This window comes from Oncorhynchus kisutch, linkage group LG18 (genome assembly GCF_002021735.2).
Source record: "Oncorhynchus kisutch isolate 150728-3 linkage group LG18, Okis_V2, whole genome shotgun sequence".
In the NCBI taxonomy this organism is placed as follows: Eukaryota; Metazoa; Chordata; class Actinopteri; order Salmoniformes; family Salmonidae; genus Oncorhynchus; species Oncorhynchus kisutch.
In genome coordinates, this window is record NC_034191.2 from 71,895,655 (window position 1) to 71,919,648 (window position 23,994).

Here is a 23,994-nt window from a genome sequence, read left to right on the forward strand (position 1 = left end):
CACCATGACATGAAGGATCAGCTCGGTCTTCTCTCTCGTTCCTCTCTCGCTTCTCTCCTCTTCTCTCTCTCGTTCCTCTCTCACTCTCTCCTCTCACTCTCCTCTTCTCTCTCTCGTTCCTCTCTCACTCTCCTCTCGTCTCTTCTCTCTTTTTCTTCCTCCTCTCCGAAATGGCTCGTGAGGGGGCTAGTGTCCATTTATTTTTGTTAAATAAAAGTGGACTATGGGTGGGTATGCCCGCGTGTGTATGTGACCACCCTCTCCTCACCATCCTCTTCTGCCATCTGCTAGCTGGTCTGGACATGGACCCCTTACCTGATGATCCCACTGGGCCCTGTCAGGGCTCGGCAGGCCGGGGGCCCAGGGCTCTACAGGAGGAGCCTCTGGACGTCATCCTGAGCCCAGAACTGGACAAGATGGTCGCAGATGGTAAGGCGGCCTTGTTGAATTCTGTCTGTCTTTCAGAGATCTGTATATAATGACTATATTCTCATGTCTCCACCCTAACAATGGGAGTGGTTGTCCCAAAGGCAGGCGACAAGCTTAGGTCCAAAATAACCCATTGAAATGTATTGGGCTTATTTTGGACAGATTTTGTTGAGAGTGAAACCTCTGGCTTCGTCTCTTCCTCTCTGTGCACACTCGGTGTCATTGGTGAAGAGCAGAGGTTTACATATCCAGTCCTCCAAGGCTTCAGTGTCTGTTTCCTCTTGTCTCACTGATCTATTTGACGTATGTTAGTGTGTGACTCACTGGCCTAAATGGTTTCGCAGCTCGACATCAGTACATAGATTCAGGGTCGGTTTCCGAGACACGTCTATAAAGCTGGACTAGGCTTAATCTGTGTCTGGGAAACTGGCCCTAAAAGTCAATCATGAGAAATGTCTTTCTTCTTAGAGTTACGTGCCTCTGTTGATGATTGTGGTCTTTATAGTATCCACCACATGGAACAACTGCTGTGTATAGAAGGCATTGGTGGTCAAATCACATCCCACATTGCAAAATCATGGAACACTAAGTAAATAATGTTTGCTCAGTTTAACTGAAGTTCCCGCAAAGTATCAGTGTTGACAAATAGGGAGGTCAACCTTATTCCCTTGGCAGAGATTTACCCGCCTGACTTGCTCCCTGTGTGTTATAACTGCTTAGCGGCTTCCTGGCTCTGTCAAAACCTATGTCTGGCCTAACACATTGACACATAACCAAATCCATGCCAGTTTTAGTTGAGGTTGTTGTGCATTCCTCAGACTTGCAATTGAGCTACACCCCATCTGATGAAATTCTATGTTTGATCCCCAGGATTTGTTAACTGGCTTGCTTGGTTCAATCAAACTAGCACAGAGGATAAAGTGTATAACATTGCAGCAATGTAATATGCATTTATTTTATTTTTTTCAGGTGCAATTCTCAGTAAGCTCTACAAAATCCCAGGTTTGTGGTTTTGATTATATAAGTCTAACTTAGAGTTTTCAAAAGGTTGTTCATTCATTTGTATGTCAGAGATGATCAGTTCCATAGAATTCAAAGGAAAACCGTGAAACATTCAATCACCACCTGTTGATGATGGTTTAAAATATGTGCGTGAACGCTATTTATTTCATTGCTGTCGCCCTCTACAGAGCTGGAGGGTAAAGACGTGGAGGACCTCTTCACAGCGGTCCTGAGTCCCAGCACCAGCCAGCCTCCACAGCTGCCTCATCCCCAACCGGCCCACCCTGGGCCCAATGTACCTAGAGCCGTGGCCATTCCAAACACAGGTACCACCACCACCTCAAGCCTCCTGGAGAATTGCATTTGGTTGCTGGGAATTTAAATGAACACAGCAAAAAAAGAAACGTCCTCTCACTGTCAACTTGTGTTTATTTTCAGCAAATGTAACCTGTAAATATTTGTATGAACATAGCAAGATTCAACAACTGAGACATAAACTGAACAAGTTTCACAGATGTGACTAGCAGAAATTGAATGTTTCCCTGAACAAAAGGGGGGGGGGGGTCAAAATCAAATGTAACAGTTAGTATCTCGGTGTGGCCACCAGCTGCATCTGGACTGCACCAGATGTCAGTTCTTGCTGTGAGATGTTACCCCACTCTTCCATCAAGGCACCTGCAAGTTCCTGGACATTTCTGGGGGGAATGGCCCTAGCCCTCATCCTCCGATCCAACATGTCCCAGACTTGCTCAATTAGATTGTGATCCGGGCTCTTCACTGGCCATGGCAGAACACTGACATTCCTGTCTTGCAGGAAATCACACACAGAACGAGCAGTATGGCTGGTGGCATTGTCATGCTAGAATGAGCCTGCAGGAAGGGTACCACATGAGGGAGGAGGATGTCTTCCCTGTAACGTACAGTGTTGAAATTGCCTGCAATGTCAACAAGCTCAGTCCGATGATGCTGTGACACACTGCCCCAGACCATGACGGACCCTCCACCTCCAAATCGATCCCGCTCTAGAGTACAGGCCTCGGTGTAATGCACATTCCTTTGACGATAAATGCGAATCCGACCATCACCCCTGGTGAGACAAAACCGCGACTCGTCAGTGAAGAGCTCTTTTTGGCAGTCAAATCAAACGTTATTTGCCACGCGCAAATAATACAACAAATGTAGACTTGTACCGTGAAATGCTTACGGTACTTTTACAAGCCCTTAACCAACAGTGCCATTAAAGAAGAACATATTTACCAAGTAGGCTAAAATAAGAAGTAATAAGAAAAAGTAACACACTAACAATAACGAGGCTATACACATCACTTACGTCCTGTCTGGTCCAGCGATGGTGGGTTTGTGCCCATAGGCTACGTTGTTGCCGGTGATGTCTGGTGAGGAACTGCCTTACAACAGGCCTACAAGCCCTTAGTCCAGCCTCCTGGTGTAACTCGGGCAGTTGTTGCCATCCTGTACCTGTCCCACAGGTGTGATGTTCAGATGTACCGATCCTGTGCAGGTGTTGTTACACGTGGTCTGCCACTGCGAGGACGATCAGCTGTCCATCCTGTCTCCCTGTAGCGCTGTCTTAGGCGTCTCACAGTACGGACATTGCAATTTATTGCCCTGGCTACATCTACAGTCCTCATGCCTCCTTGCAGCATGCCTAAGGCACGTTCACGCAGAGACCCTGGGCATCTTTCTTTTGGTGTTTTTCAGAGTTAAGTTTTCATAACTGTGACCTTAATTGCCTATTGTGTGTAAGCAGTTAGTGTTTTAACGACCATTCCATAGATGCATGTTCATTAATTGTTTATGGTTCATTGAACAAGCATGGGAAACAGAGTTTTTAAACCCTTTACAATGAGGATCTGTGGATTTTTACAAATTATCTTTGAAAGACGGGGTCCTGAAAAAGGACGTATCTTTTTTTTCTGAGTTTATAATAAACTATTGACTGTGGAAATCAATCTATAAGAATGAATGGATATGAGCATTTATTGAATGAACATTGATTTATATGAATATCATGTTCACATAATCAACAGGACATGCAGATGTATTTCTGGAACTACTTCTCCGACATCGTCTCTATGCTCTCTGTTGCAGGCGACCATGGAATGTTTCCCCGCATGCCAATGATAAACGGCATGATGGGGCCCAACCCTCACTTTCCTCCAACTCCCATGATGCCCGGCAGCACAGGCCCATGTGGCCTGGGAAACTTCTCGCCCATTCACAGAATGCCTTTCCCAGACAAGATTAGGTAAGAGCAGGGAGCTGTCTATCCATTACTAGAGCATTGCTTTCATCTGCTCAAAGACAATCAATTGGATTTTGTGTTATTAACTTGCCTAGTTATTATTTTTTACTATGTTATCCTTCATTGTTTTGACTCCAATGTATACATTTCACTTTAACCTAATTTTTCCTGACGTCTGCTCACTTGTTAGCTTTCATATCTCAATCAATGAGTGTAATGTCATTTTTATACTATAGCCCTTTTTAAATGATAATTTGCTTCAAAGTGAACCGCATTGTAAGTGATGTGATATACTTGAGCAATAAGGCACGAGGTGGTGTGATATATGGACAATATACCAAGGGTTGTTCTTATTAGGCACGATGCATCGCCATATACCACAACCCCCCGAGGTGCCTTATTGCTATTATAAACTGGTTGTCAATGTAATTAGAGCAGTAAAAATAAATGTTTTGTCATACCCGTAGTATACGGTCTGATACCATGGCTGTCAGCCAATCAGCATTCAGGGCTTGAACCACCCAGTTTGTAAAAATCAATATATAACTAAATATATTGGTAATGTTGCAATAGAATGTGTAACCTGAGATATCCTTCCAGGGACAAGAAGTTTAGCCAGATGGGGGGTGATGTGGTTGGTTCATGGAGCGCCCCCGGCCCCGTCCCTGGCCCCGTCCCACCTCCAGAGGGAGAGACAGACACCATGTCCAACGCCCAGAGGAGCACGCTCAAGTGGGAGAAGGAGGAGACTCTGGGCGAGATGGCCACCGTGGCCCCAGTCCTCTACACCAACGTCAACTTCCCCAACCTCCTAGAGGAGTTCCCAGGTTGGTACATCATAGACAAAGTTTCTCAAATGAAAATGAGATGATTTTTGGTTACGTCAAATTCAAAAGTGTGAATTACCTACTACATTTTTTCAAATGAAAAAAAATGATAAGCTCTGAAGTTCTGTGTCACACGCATAAAAAGGTGACTGGGAAAGGTATAGTTCTTGGCCATAATGCATGTGTGTTGTAGCGCTATATGTTTTAGTGGCTAATTTTTCTTTCTTTCTCAGACTGGGCTATGAGAGTGAAACAAATTGCAAAGTTATGGAGGAAAGCCAGTTCCCAGGACAGGGCCCCATATGTGGTAAGTTCATTTTTTTTGACCAGGTAAGTGGATTGAGAACACATTCTGGGTTTGGAAGTTGTTTACATCCATGCTGGACTGTGATGCACTGCACTTATTTTGATCAGCAGGTTTTGCTGATTGACAACAGAAAAAGTCCATACATTAAAAAAAGGCTTATCTTTTACAAAACATTTAAAACCTCCAATTACATTTAGAACCCTATTCAATCAAAAATGTATTATTTCTGCTTCACCAGAAGAACATTGTTGTGGACTTACTCCACAAACCTGATTGTGGCTTTTGATTGAATGGTGCCCTATACCTTTTGGAGTGATGAATCAAAGGGATCAGCCAGTTACTGATAAAATGTTAGTCTAAACAAACTTCCTGAAGTAAATTGTAGAGGCCAATAGGGAGAAGATAGATATTTGTGTTTGTCTTGTTCTTTTCATCTGTTTTCTGTTGATATTTTAAACCCAAAGGCTCTCGCGCTTTGTCCCTTCTCGTGTCTTTGTTCTGGTTGAATGTTGTGTCTAGTATGTTTTTCCAACTTAACACACAGTTCTTTGAGGATTTTTAACAACGCTCTGCATGTCCAAATTACTTGATGAGATTAGGTGATTGTAGAAGGTTTCTTCGCCTTGTGATTTTCCCCAAGACATTCAGAAAAAGGTGGAGCCTTTATTTGTTCCAGTAGGGTTTTAAGAAATTAGCGTCTCAGGAAATGTATCTTTCTTGCACCATCAATTACAAAATGGACTACCTCTTCCAATCCCCTCTCTTCCAGCAAAAAGCACGGGACAACCGGGCGGCCCTGCGCATAAACAAAGTTCAGATGTCAAATGATACGCTGAAGAGACACCAGCATCCTCAGCAGCAGCAGCAACTGTTGACTGACACCTTTGACCCCAATAGTGTCCCCTTGGACACTGAGCTGCTCTTCAAAGACTCTCTCAAGCCCAAGGAGTCTGAACACGAGCAGGAGTGGAAGTTCAGACAGGTAAGAGTTCCTTTGGAGGGTTAACATGTACTGGGAATGGAGGGAGGGGGATATGAAAGCATGGGTACACTGTAAAGCAGGGTTTCTCAACTACAGTTCTAGGAGTTGTTGAGGATTCGTTTGGCCTTCATTTTTAAATGTTACAATGTTTTTTGTTTAAACTGAGTCTGAGGGTATGGGATTGGATGCAGGATTGTGTGGCAATTGCATGCATGCCTTTAAAAGTAGATAAAATATTTTTGTTTAGTGGCTGCCTTGGCAGGTCTTCAGGAAGCCAAATGGTATAAGTGGGATTTTGTTCCTGCATGTTGAGAAACCCTGGTGTGAGAGCAGTGTACACTTACTTTTTATGTGTACATGTATTTAATGACACCATAATACACCACCATAATAATCAAAGTACCGCATGTCAGGGGAATGGTGAGTAGGAGCAAGGTGGTGAGATTTAACATAACATAACCTGGGGGCATGAAACAGATTTTTTTTATTAAACTTTATATATGTGCATGGTTGAGTGAGTCATTTTTAAACAATACATTTGGCGTTCTCATACAGTCTACTAATTCTTAATTTGCATTGAAAAGGGAGAGTTAAATCAGATGTGGGGACCCCTTAAGAAGCAGCAGGAAAAGGTCCCAAAAAGCAAAGCCATAAAATCAACAAATAAAGACGTCCTTTTTGGACATTCCAACCAGGCAACTATAGCTGCAGGAGGTGGAAAAAATTCTCTGGTAAGATTCCCAAGGCGAAGCACTGTTCTGGTATTCGTCTGCCGAGAACCAATAAAGCAAAATTTACAAGGTGTAAGAAAAGCAAACTGTAAAGTGGAGTTGTAGGGAGAAAAGCTTGGTTAACTGGTAAAATCTGTCCTTGGTCCTGAAAAAACACAGTAACAGCCTCCAGAAGCTTTATTTCATCACCATATTATGACATACACCCTCACATTGTTCCCTCTTGCATGGCTTAACACCACACGCTAGACCCACTCATATTGAAAAATGCATTAAAACTTTGTTGTGAGTGAGGGAAAGAAAGCATTCTTAGCACCATGTCATCATAAAATTACAAATTCCATGCTTCCAAAAAGGCTTAATTAACTGAAGTGTCTCTCCTCCCCTGCTTTTCTTGTTTCCATGGCAGCAAATGAGACAAAAGAGCAAGCAGCAGGCGAAGATTGAAGCCACTCAAAAGCTGGAGCAGGTTAAAAATGAGCAGCTCCAGCAACAACAACAACAACAACAGCTGTTTAGCAGTCAGACAGGTGGAGATACAACCCCTAATAGTGGTAACCAGAGCCCCATGACTCCTCAGCCCAGCAATGGAGGAAAGTCTGGAAACTCGTCCCCACTGCAGCCAATAGTGTCTAAGGATGGCTTCGCTAGACCACAACTCCCGGGCACACCCACCTCTGGGTCACAGGATGACGTGTTCCTCAGACCCCAGCTCCCACCTCCGTCCTCGAGGACGCCCACCCAGGAGACCTCGTACCCTCAACAGGGACCATCCTCCCAGCCCCAGTCACCACATATGTTTTCCCCGGATTCCTCCTCAGGCTCCCGGCCGTCCTCGCCCTGGGACCCATACGCCAAAATGGTGGGCACCCCGAGACCGCCCCCTGGGGGTGGTGGATCCACCACGTCCCGGCAGAACTCTCTGTCGGAGATGCAGGAAAGGGGAGGGAGGCCTTCTGGTAATGCTGACCCCTATGCTAAGATGCCAGACACCCCCAGGCCTCCTGTCCCCTTTGTTAAACCCATGGGACCTGCCAGGGTGGGCCCTTCAGGACTGGCTGAGCAGCAGCAACACCAGCAGGTCAGGCACAACATGATGAGCCCTCCTTCTGGAGGAGAGACTTTTGCCAGGATGGGCGGACACCGAGCCGAGGTCTACCAGCGCATGTCTCACAACCGCATGATCCTCTCGGACCCCTACTCCAGGCCTTTGCTCACTCCCATCCCTGGCAGCAACGAGTCAGGCTCCGTCTCGGTGTTCAAAGCCCCCATGCCTCCCCAGCAGTCCCAGCAAGAGCCCTACGGTGGCCCTATGCCTGGGGGACTTAAACGAGGGCCATCTGATGGCTTTCCCCAAGGACTACAGGCCGACCCTTACGCCCAGCAGCCTCTCACCCCCCGGCCACTCATGGGGGAAGGGTTCCCCAACGAGCCCAAGATGATGTGCCAAACCCAGGAGGGCCATTTCTCTCAACCCATGCCAATGATTAGACACCCTCACAGAAACCCGTATGCACAAGCGCCATCTACCCCGAGACCGGATTATTCACAGCAGATGTCTGACCCTTACACCCAACCACCAGGCACCCCCAGACCTCACTCTGATAGCTATGCTCAACCTCCCGGCACCCCAAGGCCACACTCGGATCCCTCATACCTGCAGACGCCGCCTAGCCTTCGTCTAGACCAGTTCCCCCAGCAGCACCCACCCAATCACAGACCGTCTCCATCTCACTCCTTGGATCCTTATGCTTCCATGCCAGGTACCCCCAGACCAGCCCCAGGGGATAGGTTTCCCAAATCCCCCGGTAGTCAAAGGAACATGGACCCGTATGCCCAACAACCCGGAACACCAAGACCGCTCCTCGCTGACCCTTATGCACAAGCTCCAGGGACGCCTCGGCCAGAAGCAGGCCCTGATGCCTTCAATCGACTATGCTCCAGACCGACGCCCATGTCCCAGCTCCCAGCTGACCCATTCTCCCACCAGTCTCCGGGCAGGGTGCAGGACGGGTTTGCCTGTCCAAGCGCCCAGGGCTCGCAGACAGCTAAGCACCCGGGAATGTCGGATGAAAGTTTCTCTCTGCCGCAGTCGAATCATCACGGTGGTCAAACGCAGATTCACGATCCCTTTGAACTGGGTCCAATGACACCTTATGCCCAAACTTCGGAAAGGCAGGCCCATGATATCCCTCAGTCTAGCAGAAACACCGTTGACACTCAGAACAGCATGCTACCACACCTGGGAGACACTGAGGAGAAGCTCAGACAGGTATTTCCATTTGGTTGAGACACAATGACACTCACATGGGTAACACTTGAATTGCCATAAAGCCTTCTCCTGTTTGCATAGTTATTGGCAGGTGATTAGCCATTCCGCAGCCAATATGGCAGTGCATGTTGGTGCAACGTGAACATGTTTTGCTTCTCTGTAAGGATCCCCTCAAATTTGAATGAATACGTGCATGATGTAACTTGCTAAAGTGTACCGTGCTCTCTCCCCGCAGCGCCAGAGACTGCGCCAGCAGATCCTTAGGCAGCAACAACAGAAGTCTTCCATCCGGCAAGAGAAAGGACTACTACAGGAAACTGTTGCATCCCCCAGCCCGGGGACACCCCGCCACTGGTCACATGACGATCCCGCCCCACAGAATGACATGTTCGGCAGACCACCACCACCTTACCCAGGACCCATGAGAGGAGCTCAGAGGTTCCCTGGTACCTTTCTAGGGGACCAGCGAGGACACTTCCCCAATGAGGGCCAGTTTGCCAGACCCCACTTCCCCAGGGACATGGGCATGAGACCACAAGAAATGAGGTTAGTTGAATTTGACAGCATAGATTTCACTCAGCTCTATTTTGTTCAAACTTCTTTGTATACACAGGGTCTTTACCCATATTCAGCTGTATATTTTTATAATTGGCTTGCAGAATTTATTGCTCCCCTTGACAAGATTAAATTAATACAATTATGTTTAACATGCTCGAAATGTGGAATGAAGTGTCATTGTTGAAGTCCCACTTAGTGTAATCTTCCTTATTGAAGATGTGTATAGGGAGCAACCAGTGCTGTTGTGTTATGCTTGGGATGTAGTCACGGATAAGCATTTGACAATGTGTTTTCTACTCTCAGGTTTGGATTCCCTCCCAGCCCTCAAGGATCCCTTCAACCAGGCCAGGAGCAACACTTCCTCAGGGCCCTTCACCAGATGCCCGGTGGGCCCATGGTCGACAATGTTCCACCCCAGATGAGAATGTCTCACTCTGTGGACTTTTCCAGGGGGGTCATGGGGGGCAACACCCAGATGGGGCTCCCCCAGCCCTTCCCCCCACAGGGCCTTCCTGTCCAGCAGCACAACATCATGGGTCAGCCGTTCATCGAGCTCCGCCACAGGGCCCCTCAGAACAGAATGAGGATGCCCTTTGGGCATGGACCTCCCAATGTCATGGACCCCTCCAACCAGCCCCAGATACCACCCCAGGGCTTCATGGAAGGCCAGGAGATGGGCTTCGCTGGGAACCAGTTATCCAGAATGATGGACCCCATGATGGACAGTCCTTCCCAGGGATCGGTCGGTCATACACACATGTCGGCTAGTATGGAGAACCTGCACCAGCAGCAGACTGAAGTCCCAATGACTATGGGGCAGCGACAGCATCCTTCACTGAATAGGTCACTCAGCCACCCTGTCACTGGTGAGCCACTCAATGCAGCGTCTAGTATGCTCTTGCCTGGGTCTAGCACCGGTCAAACGGAAGAGACTCCGATACCCAGTGGAGACGGAATTGAGGAAAACTTGGACGCTGAAGACTCCGCAGTAAAGGACCTTGAAGATGTGGAGGTCAAAGACCTGGTCGATCTGAACCTGAACCTGGACCCAGATGATGGCAAAGACCTTGAACTGGGACCCAATGACCTGCACCTCGACGACTTCCTCATGTCAGGGAAGTTTGACCTCATCGCCTACACAGACCCCGAGCTCAACCTGGATGACAAGAAAGACATGTTCAGTGAAGAAGATCTGGACCTGGGTGACCCTATGGAGGACCACCAACAGGGTGAGACCTCAGACCTCCAGAAAGCCTTGTCGGAGAAGAGGAAAGGCAGCGTGGATGGCGCAGCCACCTCGTCCCGATCCGGGGGGAAATCTGACAAACGGGAGGCCAACGAAGCGAAAGAGACCTTAGACATGTTTAAAACCGAGGATACAATCAAAACAGAGGTCAAAGATGAACACGTGCAAAACCAGGACCAGTCTCTCTGCAGTGGCCCGATGAATGACAACAGAACCATGACAAACCAAGAGGGCACAGGGCTGTATGAGCAGCCTGGACAAACTGACTCCGGCTCAACTCCGGTCCTCTCCTGCCTTCTGATCAAAGAAAAACTGGAAAACATTGGGTTTGGCCCAAACTGCTCTCCTCAAAAAGGTAACATGGCTGCACAGGCCACCGGGCTACACCCAAGCACCGGCATGCTGATGCTACCTAGGCAACACGCCCAAGACAACAGGCTCAATCCCAGCGTGGCTATGGGACATCGGGTGAGCCCCACGTTGGTTCAGAGCAGACTTTCAATGGGAAACCTCAGCTTCGGGGCCTCAGCCAACCAACAGGTGGAGCTCAACCTAGCCATGGTTGGAGCCGGTCAGCAGCCCACTGCCCACGGCCTGAACCCCCAGGGCCAGCAGGGCATATTCCCCCAACAGCAGGGACCCTCACTGGGGCAGGCCGGCCCACAGAACAGGCCTCTGCTGCTGGAAGAGCAGCCCCTCCTCCTACAGGACCTGCTGGACCAGGAGAGGCAGGAGCAGCAGCAACAGAGGCAAATGCAGGCCATGATCCGACAGCGCTCCAGCGACTCCTTCTTCCCCAATATGGGTAAGGGCATTGAGCTTCAGATAGACATGTCTACTGTTTTGGTCACCCGTTTCATTTAGTCACACACATTACCAGGGTGTTGTCAGATTAGTTATCTGGGGGTTTTGTAGTCATTTTGCATGGTCATCCTTTTTGGTATAAATGTGGAATGTCGAGCCATTTCAGTTGGAGCCTCATGCTTTATTAAAGATTCTGAGGGAAAAGAAGTACTTGACATTTGTTCAATTGTAATTTGAGGAACAGAATGTTGGACTTAATTCTTTTTTACGAAGAGACACTTTTGGGAGTCTTACTTCACCAGCGTTCCATCCATAATTTTGACATGGCACTTGTTAGGGGTGGCTTCTTTTGAAATGGCTTAAAAGAAGGTCAACTAGCTACAATTAAGTGGACTTCTTTATTTTTTAGCAGACTTTGATGCCATCACGGACCCGATCATGAAGGCCAAGATGGTAGCTCTGAAGGGAATCAATAAAGTCATGGCTCAAAACAGCATGGGAATGCCCCCAATAGTCATTAACAGGTAAGACAAAAGCTCACCCTAATGCTAGCTCATTATTTGTGCTTGTGGGTAATATGTACATTCATTTAAAGGCTTTTTGTAATACTCTCTTGGTCCGTCCGAAACACTATTGAGAAGCTTAGTATTGGATGGGAAATATTTAGAAGTAAATTTAATGTTCCCTAAAACAACGATCCTCTCATTTGTCTTTGTGGCAGAATTCAGCAGACGCCAGGAGCACATGGACCAGATGCTGCCGCCGCTCTGCCTCAACATGTGCTTGGACAGGTAAGCATTGTGAATCAACCACTGTCTGTCTGTTTCATCTATTCTGCTAAAAAACAAGGCCTCATTACCGTTTGTTAATTGTTTTCGCAGGACGGGAAGTTGGCTCCACAGATGGCAAGACCAAACCCCCCAAATTTTGGACCTGGATTTGTCAGTGAGTGGACGACAGCCCAAAGTTTTTTAATTTTAATTTGATCATGACATCCTTATTCACATTAACCAAATGATTAATCATAGACCATTCTTTAGGTTTTTTCAGTATTTCATATGTTGACCACCATATCCAATCCAGGGTCTCTTCGATTTCACCTATATCCCTTTGGGATTTATACATCCAAAGTAAAAATGGCACCTAACCCAGTCTTGTCTCTCAGACGACAGCCAGAGGAAGCAGTATGAGGAGTGGCTCCAGGAGACCCAGCAGCTGCTCCAGATGCAGCAGAAGTTTCTAGAAGATCAGATTGGGGCCCACAGGAAGTCCAAGAAGGCCCTGTCGGCCAAACAGCGGACTGCCAAGAAGGCGGGCCGGGAGTTCCCTGAGGAGGACGTCGAGCAGCTGAAGCATGTGACCGAGCAGCAGAGTGTGGTGCAGAAGCAGTTGGAGCAGGTAGCTAACTAAATGTAGCAGGAGTTAATTACCGCCATTCCATGTTGAAGGTTTTGAAAATATTGAGATCTTGGATTTGGCTTATGTTTTTTACATTAGAAGATTTTACGACGTTACATGGCATAATCTGTAAAATGATTGGAAAGTCTGAGTACCTAAATAATGTAAAGAAAGAGTGCAGTTGTAGTCATTCACCTTGAAGAGGTGGATAAGAAAAGGGAATCATATCTTAAGCCACCTGAATAGGCTGATTCTCTCTGGAATCTTTGAGGGTCTACTTCAGGATTTGCCTCCAACCCTTTTGGTTTTAAGCACCTGCATCATTTTGGATTGTATCTTAGAGATTTTCTCTTGAAGTTAAACCTCTGTTGGCGGCTCTTTATCACGTCTTTGCTTTGTATTCCGTCCCCTCAGAAATGGGAAAACACCTTGATTATGACCATGAACGTTTTGGGTTAAATGTCCTCCACCTTAGCAACACAAAGCTTAATTGCTGCAATACATCTGCTACTTTTATTTGTGTTTATTTGATTGAACCTTTATTTTACTAGGCAATTTACACCCATCACGACAAGAGACAACACAACAAAGAACTACTTGTTTTATTGAGAATCAAGGGAAACATTACGCCCGAAAACAAAGCTTTTGACCTTTTCTTAGCAACAAAGTGTCGACTTCGCTAATTATTTCCAACTGTTGTGACCTTTTCATTGTGGCGAGGCGCGAGACTTCACTGTCACATGAAGACCACAGGAGACAGCAGACATGATTTATTCTGTGACATTAACACAGTCTACTCTGTCAACATTTTCACAAGGCTTTACTAAGTAACTGCCAAAATAAAAGAAACGCCAACATATAGTGTCTTAACGGGACGTTGGGCCACCATAACAGCTTCAATCCACCTTGACATACACTACCGTTCAAAAGTTTGGGGTCACTTAGAAAGGTCCATGTCCCTGCTCCAGATACTCAACTAAAGGCCAGATACTCTAAAGGCCAGTTTTATTTATTCTTTAATCAGTACAACAGTTTTTAGCTGTGCTAACATAATTGCAAAAGGGTTTTCTAATGTTAAATTAGCCTTTTAAAATAAACTTGGATTAGCTAACACAACGTGCAATTGGAACACCGGAGTGATGGTTGCTGATAATGGGCATCTGTACACCTATGTAGATATTCAGTTTAAAAAATCTGCCGTTTCCAGCTACAATAGTCATTTACAACATTATCAATGTGTACACTATATTTCTGATCAATTTGATGTTATTTTAATGGACAAAAAAATGTGCTTTTCTTCCAAAAACAAGGACATTTCTAAGTGACCAAAAACTTTTGAACAGTAGTGTCGATTCTACAAGTGTCTGAAAATCTATTGGAGGGATGCGACAACATCCTTCCACAAATTCCATCAGTTGGTGTTTAGTTGATAGTGGTGGAAAACACTATCTCGGGCAGCTCTAGAATCTACTATAAGTGTTCAATTGGTTTGAGATCTGGTGACTATAACACACACATACACACACCCTTTAAACCCCCTATGCTCCTTTGAGACCCTCTTTCAAAGTCATTGAAATCTCTTCTAGCCATGGTAGACAAAATAATGGCCAACTGAGCATTTTTATACATGACCCTAAGCTTGATGGGATGCTAATTTCTTAATTAACTCAGGAACCACACCTGTGTGGAAGCATCTGCATCACTCATTTACTTGTGTTTTCCTTTTTGGCAGTATATTCTAAGATATTAAGATAATGTTATTTACTTGGTAATGGTTCAATCTGATTTCTTGTGGGTAGTGAATTCATTGAAGCATTTACTATATCACTAAGCATTCTCTAGTTCCAGGTAATTGCCAATTTTATGGAGGCATAAGCAACCGAAAATAGTATTTGATCACTCTGTTCTTTCTGTGATTGCCAGGTAAATACCAATTCTAATTGGGCTGGATACAAAAGTGGTGCCTAAAAATGTTTCTCAATATCTTCTTGGACTGTGCAGATCCCTTCAATCTGCTCACATTTCTCTGTTTTCTTTTTCCTCTGTTTTCTTTCTCTCTGGTAGATTCGGAAACAGCAGAAAGACCATGCAGAGCTGATAGAGGAGTACCGTGTCAAGCAGCAGCAGCAACGGCCATGTCTCCAGGCTCCTATGATGCCACCCATGCCTGGAATGCATACTCAAGCTGCCCCTATGATGCCCGGAGCGCCCCCTATGGGCCAGCCCATGATGGGGCCCATGATGCCAATGCAGCCCCACCCCAGCCAACATAACCCTGCCTGCATTCCCAACATGCCAGGCTGGCACCCAGGGGGAGCCCAAGGACTGATGGGAGGCCCAGGTCCAAGAATTCCAGCTCACATGCCCCCACAGATGCCCCTTGCCAGCCCTGCCCAGTTGCCACCGCCCCAGTTACCACCCCAAGCCCAACTACCACCACAGCCCCCACCCTCAATGGTGCCTGGCGCAAAAGCTACACCAACGGGAAACGGAGCAGGTGCCCAGGGAGCGAACGGTGGAAGTGGTGGTAACAGCCTCGCTGTGAAATTTGACGACAACAACCCATTCAGTGAGGGCTTCCAGGAGCGCGAGAGGCGGGACCGCCTGAGGGAACAGCAGGAGAGACAGAGGGTCCAGCTTATGCAGGAGGTGGAGAGGCACCGGGCCATGCAGCAGCGGCTGGAGATGGAGCAGCAAGGCCTGGGTCTGGGGCCTACTGGGCTCCCATCCGGCTCTGGAGCTACAAACCCCGGAGGGGATAGCTTGGCCCACATGCCATTCTACAGTACTGATCTGCCCCAAGACTTCATGCAACCCTCTAGGCCTCAACAACAGCAGGGGCAGCTAGGGCCCATGTACCCCGAGCAGAGCAACATGCAGCCAAGCTTCACCAGCACTGGCGGGCCACTCGCAGGTCAGGGCTTCATGCCGGATGGTGAGCGCAGGTCCATGCCTGGGAACAGGGCATTTGGTAGTCCCGAGATGGGTCCCAATTTCCGGTCCAAAATCCCCATGCTACAGGGGCTTAACTACCCCCCTGGACAGCCCCGTCCCGCTGGGTTCAGAGACCGTGGGATGATGCCTCAGGTTGGGGGCGAGGGACATGGACCCCCATTCGGAATGGACTCATCCACCCCCCTACCTCCCAACTACCCCGGCTCAGGCCAGTCCTTGATCCAGCTCTACTCCAACATCATCCCAGAGGAGAAGGCCAAGAAGAAGAGGAACAGGAAGAAGAAGAGAGACTCTGTCGACGACGCAGACTCAGTCAAGACCCCATCCACTCCCCACTCAGACCTCTGCGCCCCACTGACTCCCTCCCACATGTCTGACACCTCATCCACCCCCACCCGGAGCCTCAGCATTCCCGGAGAGCAGGATCTGTCTGATCTTTTCCTCCCTGTGGGGTCCTCGGGTTTGGCCCCCTCCTCAGAACTGGAGAGGCAGCTCTCGGGCAGCAGCTTAGCCCAGGGTGGGCTCTCCAACATGGGCTCGGAGAATGATCGGGCCTCCCTGTTTGACGAAACCCTCCAAATCAAGCTGGAGAGGATAGAGACTGAGTGCAGAGGGGCCGTGGCAGCCAACGAAGGGTCTGCCTTGTGGCACGGTCCCCGAGCCGGGGGGATAGTGAAGGAGGAGGAGGGAAGCGAGGGGGGGCTCTGTTCGCCACTCCATGGCGCCAAAGGGGGGGACGCAGGGAATGAGCTGCTTAAGCACCTGCTGAAAAACAAGAGTACGTCCCCGCCAGGTGCCAGCTCCAACCAGGCCCCTCCCACACAGCAGATGTCCTGCAACAGCCTTAGCTCAGAGCAGGAGGCCTCGGCAGACCTCAAAGCCACCGCCAGGCCGGCCTCCACCACCAACAACATGGTGAGAAGGGAAAGACCACATTCACACAGACACTATAATCATCACACCTATGTTCTGAAATCAAACTATTTGGGTATAAAATGCACAAAAAATTGCTATTCAGTACTACATTCCTAAAGAAAGCCCTTTGTTGTGTCTATAATAGTAGCTCACCAACCTTGCTTGTATCATTGTATTTTCCCAGACTCCCCCACACAGTCAGCTGACAGGAAGCACAGAGCTTCTAGAACCCTCGGTTCCGGCACAGGGCAAAAGGAAGCAGCAACGCAACAAACGGACGCCCAAAAACGGGGCGGAGAAACCGCCGTCACGCTACAAGAGGAGGAAGAAGGAGGAAGAGGAGAGGCAGATCGGTTATTCCAGTACTGACAGTCTGACACAGCTCAAACGGGTATATGTCATAGTAGTCAGACACCAAACAGTGTTGAATGTGTTGATTAGCGTGTGTTTATTGAATCTGCAGTGGCGATTTTAGCATGTACATCTTGGTGGGGCAAACTCAACAAGAAATGTTTTTATGCATGCCAGCAAAGCCACTACACAACACATGAATTTCACTATAACGGTGACAAACAGTGCCCACAAACTGTTAGGGTATACATAAAGCTGTCCCAACAGCAGATCTTTCTTTTCAGCACCATGGAGGGAATCCTTGCTACACCTGGATATCAGCTGAGCCTTGTCTGGCAGCAAAACAGTTTATTCAGCCTCATTTACTGCCTTTAAAAAAAAAACATTGCTGCTATGGTTGACCTCCTTAAACAAATGTGGTTTTGCCTGGCAATTGAGATGTACAAACTATGGCATAAGGGGACGATAAGAGGCAATCCGTAATTTCCATTAAGACATTAATGAGCGAGCTAAGACGGACATAGTCAATATAACTATTTTTTTTCAGCACTTTTGAAATGTACAGCGACAGAATTCAGAACATGAGTGTTATCGCTGTACACCAATTCAGGACCGTAGGATAAATAAAAGGGGCATAATAAGCAGACAATGAAAGCTCTTACAATATTCGATGATGACATTTCTCTAAAATAGGCTTTAGGCTACATGTGTACCACCAAGTCAGAACAGTAGGCTAAATTGTGAGGGGCAAAGGGACCAAATTATTAGGGTGAGGCACATGGGCTACTAACAGCTTACTACACAACATATACTTTTAATTACTTTCTTAGCTAAAGTATACATATCTCCCTGGCATATTACATCATTTATGCAGCAGCATTACAATTTTGCACTTACCTTGTTCTGTGCTCACTTGAACAGGAAGGTAGCGTGGCGGTCCTTCTTGTGGGCAAATTATGTCATCAAAGTCTGGCATTCATGGTGCTTTCATGACAACTGGGAACTAAGTTTGAATCATGACGTCAGTGATCTTCAGGTCGGAGCTCTAGAAAGAGGCCTGAGGTCCCGAATTGGAACTCTGAGTTGGATGACCGTTCAAAACGTATTTTCCCAGAGTTCCCAGTTGTCTTGACCGCAGGCAGAAGTCATGCTGGATTGACAGCATGGCCAATGTATCCAACCTTTTCTGGCCCATGGTGTTGCATGTGAATGTTTATCATTTTAAGCATGGAAAAGAGGCCCTTAAACACATACTTGGACTACACAGCTTCTCCACTAACTAGGAGGCAAAAGTAGTGATTGCGTTGCAGTTAGCCACTGATTCCTTCCAAACCACTCATTGTTGAATTTGTGATTTCCATCTTTTTGTGTAATGTTTGTCCATTGTCCGTTTTATCTATAATTTCTCTTGATATGACAAGGATTTACCAGTAGATTGTTGACGTGATTCATGATGATGACTGCTAGCTTGCTAGCTAAGATTTTGAAAGTATGATGTTGACATGATCAGTCTAATCAAAGCTACAACGTGATTTGACGTCATTTTATCTGTGGCCAATTTGTTTTATTTCACCAGGTGGCCAGTTGAGAACAAGTTCTCATTTACAACTGCAACCTGGCCAAGATAAAGCAAATCAGTGCAACAAAAACAACAACACAAAGTTACACATGGGATAAACAAACGTACAGTCACCTTGACCTTAAGCCTTCTTAGATTGGCACTTCTAATGTAAATCTACAGCATCACCCAAGGGGCTTGAATTTTCTAGCTCTCCCTGTAGATTTTGCAGTGACGTAGTGTCCCCATGAGTGACAGAACACCGAGTCAATCACGGCACAACTAGAGAACATGACCAACCCCTACGCTCTGTATTTTCCGCTGGCTGACCCACCACCACAGATAGCACAGAGCTAGCCTGAAACACCAGCATTTTGGAGCTGCCTTACTCAAGAAAGCAAAACAAAGACAATGTTTATATGCAGCTTTATTAACTCAATGATTCATTTATTTTTACATTGTTTGCAAACTGATATGTGACGCGTATTAATGCAAAAATAACATGCAAACGCCCCACCTGCCCTGAATTTTTTTAAATGTGCATTTAACCTTTATGTAACTAGGCAAGTGAGTTAAAAACAAATTCATATTTTACAATGACAGCCTACCCCAGCCAAACCCTCCCCAACCAGGATGACGGCCAGTTGTGATACAACCCGGCATCAAACCAGGGTCAGTAGTGACGCCTCTAGCACTGAGATGCAGTGCCTTAGACCGCTGTGCCACTCCGGAGTCCCATCGGACGGGTCGCCACTGTGAATGTGTTGATTGGCTAATTGGTCTGGTAGTATAGCCAGGCCCAAAACAAATGTCTGTGTTTTGATCATTTAAAAAAATATATTTGATTGATGGTGTTTATTGTTGCAACTTGTGTGCGCCACTTTGGGCAAATTATCACTCAGGCTGCTGCTGATTTTGTAGATGAACGTGTATCTGATATCTTCTTCTGCAGTTGCTTGGGCACAAACGTGGGTGTTATTTAGCTGTTTTCTGTTAACACACCTCATAAATGACTGTCATCTTAATGTTTAATTGAACGCTCCGTGGATTTTTGAAAGAAGCACTCGGAATTTGTGGACGGCAAGAATATTACATGGAAAATATATAGTACTTTTTAGGTGAATAATCAGAAAATAATTGCATGTCATTCAAATTAGGAGTAGATATACCATGGGTCATTCAGCAGTGAACTATTCTGCTTTTTGTCTTGACCTCCCAAGTCTCCGTATACTTTCGATAAAATGACTTCAGCTAATAACCGTCAATAGTTTTTATTCAATTTCTAGAACCAATTTGAATCCTGTTCAGTGCTTACCTCGAAATTTAAGCAGTGAGAAAGCCTTTGGCCTTACCAACCCCCTTCCCCCTCTTCTCTTCCTCCACAGCAGCTCTCTCTGCTGCCCCTGATGGAGCCCCTAATGGGGGTCAACTTTGCCCACTTCCCACCCTTCGGCAGCGGGCATGTCAACGGGGAGAACAGGCTGTCGGGCTCCTTCGGCAGCGCCTCTCTGGACGGCGTGTCAGACTACTATTCACAGCTCATCTACAAGGTGAAGAGAGCACACCCTTAGGTCAAAAGTTGTGTAGGCACGTCCGTCTGTTTTTCATGTGAAGAGTACAACAAGGTATATTATAGGAAAGGAATAGATTTAATAGAAAAGAAAAAGGATACCCGCACACTGTTGAATGTTCCTGTATATTCAAACACATTTCCCTAGTTGGATCCAGTTAAAATGTTGTCTGCTTTGCCATTTTGTAGCAGAACAACTTGAGCAACCCACCTACCCCTCCAGCATCACTTCCACCCACGCCGCCTCCCATGGCGAGGCAGAAGATGGTCAACGGGTTCGCCACGGCCGAGGACCTCGCCAGGAAAGCTGCTGTCTTGGGCAGCCATGATGGTAAAGTGACTCGTGTTAAAAATCACTTCGGAGAAGTAATGCTGTGGTCATATTGTAGCCAATGTTAAAGTGATTTGAAAATATATTATATATATCAAAGAATCTTTGCTGGCATTTTAATGGCAAGACACATTTCTGTGATCAATAAAAAGGACAATCCATTTTTGTGTTTCAATGGCTGAAATATGTTTGTTGTTGAATTAACATTAGTGATCAAAGGACTGGGAGCCAAGCAGCTACCTACAGCATTCCGGACAGAGGAAGACCTCATGGCCCATGACATCACCCAGGGGCCCAAGACAGTGGACGTTCCCGCCTCGCTCCCCACACCACCCCATAACAACCAGGAGGAACTCAGGTGAGGACTTGCAAATCCACATTTCAATGGGATTTAGAGGCAGGATGGTTCCTACCTCGCTTCTGAACGAGTAACTATAGTAACTCATTTTGCTTCTGAGGGGAGTATTAAAGACTGACTTATATCCTGCTGTACTGCGCTGGCTCAGTGGTTGAACTAGTTTCCTTCATTCTGTACGTCCCAGGGGCCAGGACCACTGTGTAGACAGGGACACCCCCGACAGCTTTGTCCCCTCCTCATCCCCCGAGAGCGTAGTCGGCATGGAGATCAGCCGCTACCCCGACCTGTCAAAGGTCAAGGAGGAGCCCACCTCGCCTTGCTCCTCTCCCGTCATACCCATGCTGCCTAGCGCCAGTGGGAAAGGTAAGAATCACACACCTTTCACTCCTGACTGAAGTAGAGGTACCAATAAATGGTCATTTAGAGTTATGTTGAGTTAGAAGTTTTGCTTGTTAGTACTATTAATCATTAGGTAGCGATTGTATTGGTGAAGATCTTTAAGAATAATTCTCAGGCCAGGGTTATACAAGCATTTTAACTGCTGCTTTGTGTTAGTTCCTGTAGAATATTAGATTGTCTGGTTGTTTCCTTTAGGAACTGAGATAAAGCAAGAGGTCAAGACTGAACCCTCAAGCACCTTCTTCGGGTCCCAGTTTGGACAGCCTCCATCCTGTGCCAAAGCTGGCCTGGTATCCATAGAAATCACCTTGAATCCGGTCTCAGCGGAGGTGAGTGGCTAAACGCAACTGTAAACAGACCATTTTTACTATTATAGTTTATTTCATGTTGTACACATTTGCAGCTATAGACTGAATTGCATACATAACTGTAAATACACTTCTGGGTAACCAAGCCAGACCATATACAACACATTCAAGAAAGCTAATTTCCATGATAGTCTCACGTATAGCTTCGGGCAGGGGTAGGCAACTAGATTCAGCCGTGGGATGATTTTTGTCAGAGCAAATAGACGGGGGCAGGAAAATAATTAAAATAATTTGCACATTGCAAATTGACTACAACTAAGCACAAAAAGAGCTTGTATTTGAAAATAATGATTTTATACCTTGATTATGTTGAGACACGGTCACATATCTTTTTTTTTATTCGTGGGAATATTTGGGAACCGATTGCCTAAATTAAACACAGTTTTTACAGAATTCCTGGTCATTTTAGTCCAAAATAATAAAAATAGGTTCCCCCCAAAAAATACATATCACTCGCGGGCCGAAAACGGCCACCTGTTGCCGACCCCTGGCATGGGGCTGTTGTATTGACCACCACTGGCTATAAACTGATTTGACTTCTGGACCTGCAGAACATCCCTGGCGTTGTGGCTGCGGTGGCCGATCTACTGTGTGTGACCATCCCCGGCAGCTACGAGGTGAGCCGCAGCCCAGAGCGCAGCTCCCTGGCCTTACTGGCTGGACTCAAGGTGCCTCAGACCCAGGGAATGGACCCCCTTCACGTATCCATGTTTCCCCAGCACCAGCAGCCCCCCACCATGAGGTCCCTGAGACCCCCTGGATCACCCAACCATCCCAGAATTAGCCTGCCATTTCAGCCCATTGGCCCACCCACCAGCGCAGGTCAGTACCCACCAGCGATCCAACTTTAATCTGCCGATGGTAACAACTGATAGTGATGGAAGAAATGAGGTTTGTGGCTTCAGAGCTGGTAAAACGGTGGTGGCACTATATCTTTCAGTGAAATTATTTCACAAAAATCTATTTATCACTGTCATGCTATCAACAGACTAACAATCAAATGGCATGCGTTCCTAAGCTTTTCATTTTGGTTATTTCAAAACATGATTTTTCAGTTTGTACAAACTATTTTAGTAAATATCTTTTAGCTCAGGAAATGGCAGGCAGATAAGCACTGTGATTAAGTTATTTTCCCATTACCCTCAATAAAGGCAATTGGCTGTTTAGAACAGATTTTGGGCTAAATCTGGGCATGGAAACACCAGTCTGTGTGTGAGTCAGAAACCTCTCTACTCTCAGTGGATAGTCCCATATTGATCATGTCTGAGATGTGAAAAGTTAATGAAAGCCACTAATGATTGGGGAGGTTGAACCTGTTAGCTCTTTGGCTAACTTGATTGTGAAGAAGCTCTTTTGAAATAACACCAATGCAATCACAATATCGGTCTGTTTCCTTCTTGTTCAGCTGTCTTTCACCCAGGTGTTTTTTGTGACGAATTGATGTAAAAATGTGTTTTAGGTTCAGCTGCCAGGGGGGAGGGGCCTAAACCCCAGTGGTGCTGCCACTGCAAGGTGGTGGTTCTGGGAAACGGAGTGCGCAAGTCCACCAAAGACCTAGCCTGCAGCAAACGGGTAAGCCCCAGATCAGTTGTTGCTCAACTGAAGCAAGTATTGTTACTTAATATGAACATGTTTAGTCATTTAAACTACAAAAGCCTGAAATTAATTCCTATCGTATAAGAATATGAATTGTCAATTATTAGTATTACCATAATACATTCACTAGTAGTGTACAGTGAAAATGAGTTTTGTTGATATGGAATGAGATTTATCTAAGCCCAACAATAGTAATGAAATAAAGTAAACCTAACTGCCGCGACGCACCGTCTGATTTACCACGAGATGAGTGGAGATGGCCTGGGTTGAGCATGATTTAATTAGGTTAACAGCCAAGCTGTTTAAATCAGGAGTTACCTTTTGATCTTCTCCTCCTGCCAGCCCACACATGTACACACTTGCCTAGATTAAATAAAGGTAAAATAAAAAACAATGGTTGTTTCTAGACAGTGCGCGACTAATGCATGTTCAGAACAAGTGACCTGGTTCCTGGTCATTAAAGGCCAAACGTTTTGCAACAGAAAAAAGTTTCTTATTGGACAGGTTTAGTTGTCCTCCCAGTTTCAGAGCATTTCCTTTATTTTTGCGGCAACTGAACATGATGCTGATGTCTCTGCTTTCTGCAGGAGAGACCGAGCCAGGTCTTCTGCAGCTACAACTGTTTTGTCCTCCACACTGCAGCCACACAGTCCAAAGCCACAGACAGTAAGGTGTGTATCTCCAACTGGACTCTTAGCTTTTTGAGAACCTCACTGACACCAGTACGGTAGGGAGACAGACGACAAGGCAGGATTGTTACAATAGGTTGTAGAT

General features: G+C 46.4%; 1 protein-coding gene across 11 annotated transcripts in view; it reads left to right on the forward strand.

The window, feature by feature from the left end:
* The window catches only part of kmt2ca (lysine (K)-specific methyltransferase 2Ca), a 240,048-nt gene that overhangs the window by 209,978 nt on the left and 6,076 nt on the right, over positions 1–23,994 (forward strand). For 7 of the 11 annotated variants that reach the window (XM_031796716.1, XM_031796715.1, XM_031796722.1 and 4 more), the window contains 25 exons: positions 292–429; positions 1,399–1,431; positions 1,620–1,757; positions 3,541–3,697; positions 4,295–4,521; positions 4,755–4,828; positions 5,598–5,810; positions 6,395–6,541; positions 6,951–8,813; positions 9,049–9,359; positions 9,675–11,422; positions 11,831–11,945; positions 12,143–12,212; positions 12,303–12,366; positions 12,587–12,819; positions 14,884–16,689; positions 16,874–17,080; positions 19,984–20,148; positions 20,358–20,499; positions 20,710–20,857; positions 21,042–21,220; positions 21,452–21,585; positions 22,176–22,446; positions 23,084–23,196; positions 23,808–23,891. In XM_031796716.1, coding sequence (XP_031652576.1) covers positions 292–429; positions 1,399–1,431; positions 1,620–1,757; positions 3,541–3,697; positions 4,295–4,521; positions 4,755–4,828; positions 5,598–5,810; positions 6,395–6,541; positions 6,951–8,813; positions 9,049–9,359; positions 9,675–11,422; positions 11,831–11,945; positions 12,143–12,212; positions 12,303–12,366; positions 12,587–12,819; positions 14,884–16,689; positions 16,874–17,080; positions 19,984–20,148; positions 20,358–20,499; positions 20,710–20,857; positions 21,042–21,220; positions 21,452–21,585; positions 22,176–22,446; positions 23,084–23,196; positions 23,808–23,891 — 8,780 coding nt within the window. The remainder of the gene's footprint in view (positions 1–291; positions 430–1,398; positions 1,432–1,619; positions 1,758–3,540; positions 3,698–4,294; positions 4,522–4,754; positions 4,829–5,597; positions 5,811–6,394; positions 6,542–6,950; positions 8,814–9,048; positions 9,360–9,674; positions 11,423–11,830; positions 11,946–12,142; positions 12,213–12,302; positions 12,367–12,586; positions 12,820–14,883; positions 16,690–16,873; positions 17,081–19,983; positions 20,149–20,357; positions 20,500–20,709; positions 20,858–21,041; positions 21,221–21,451; positions 21,586–22,175; positions 22,447–23,083; positions 23,197–23,807; positions 23,892–23,994) is intronic. The other 4 variants (XM_031796719.1, XM_031796717.1, XM_031796724.1 and 1 more) reach the window with 4 other exon arrangements.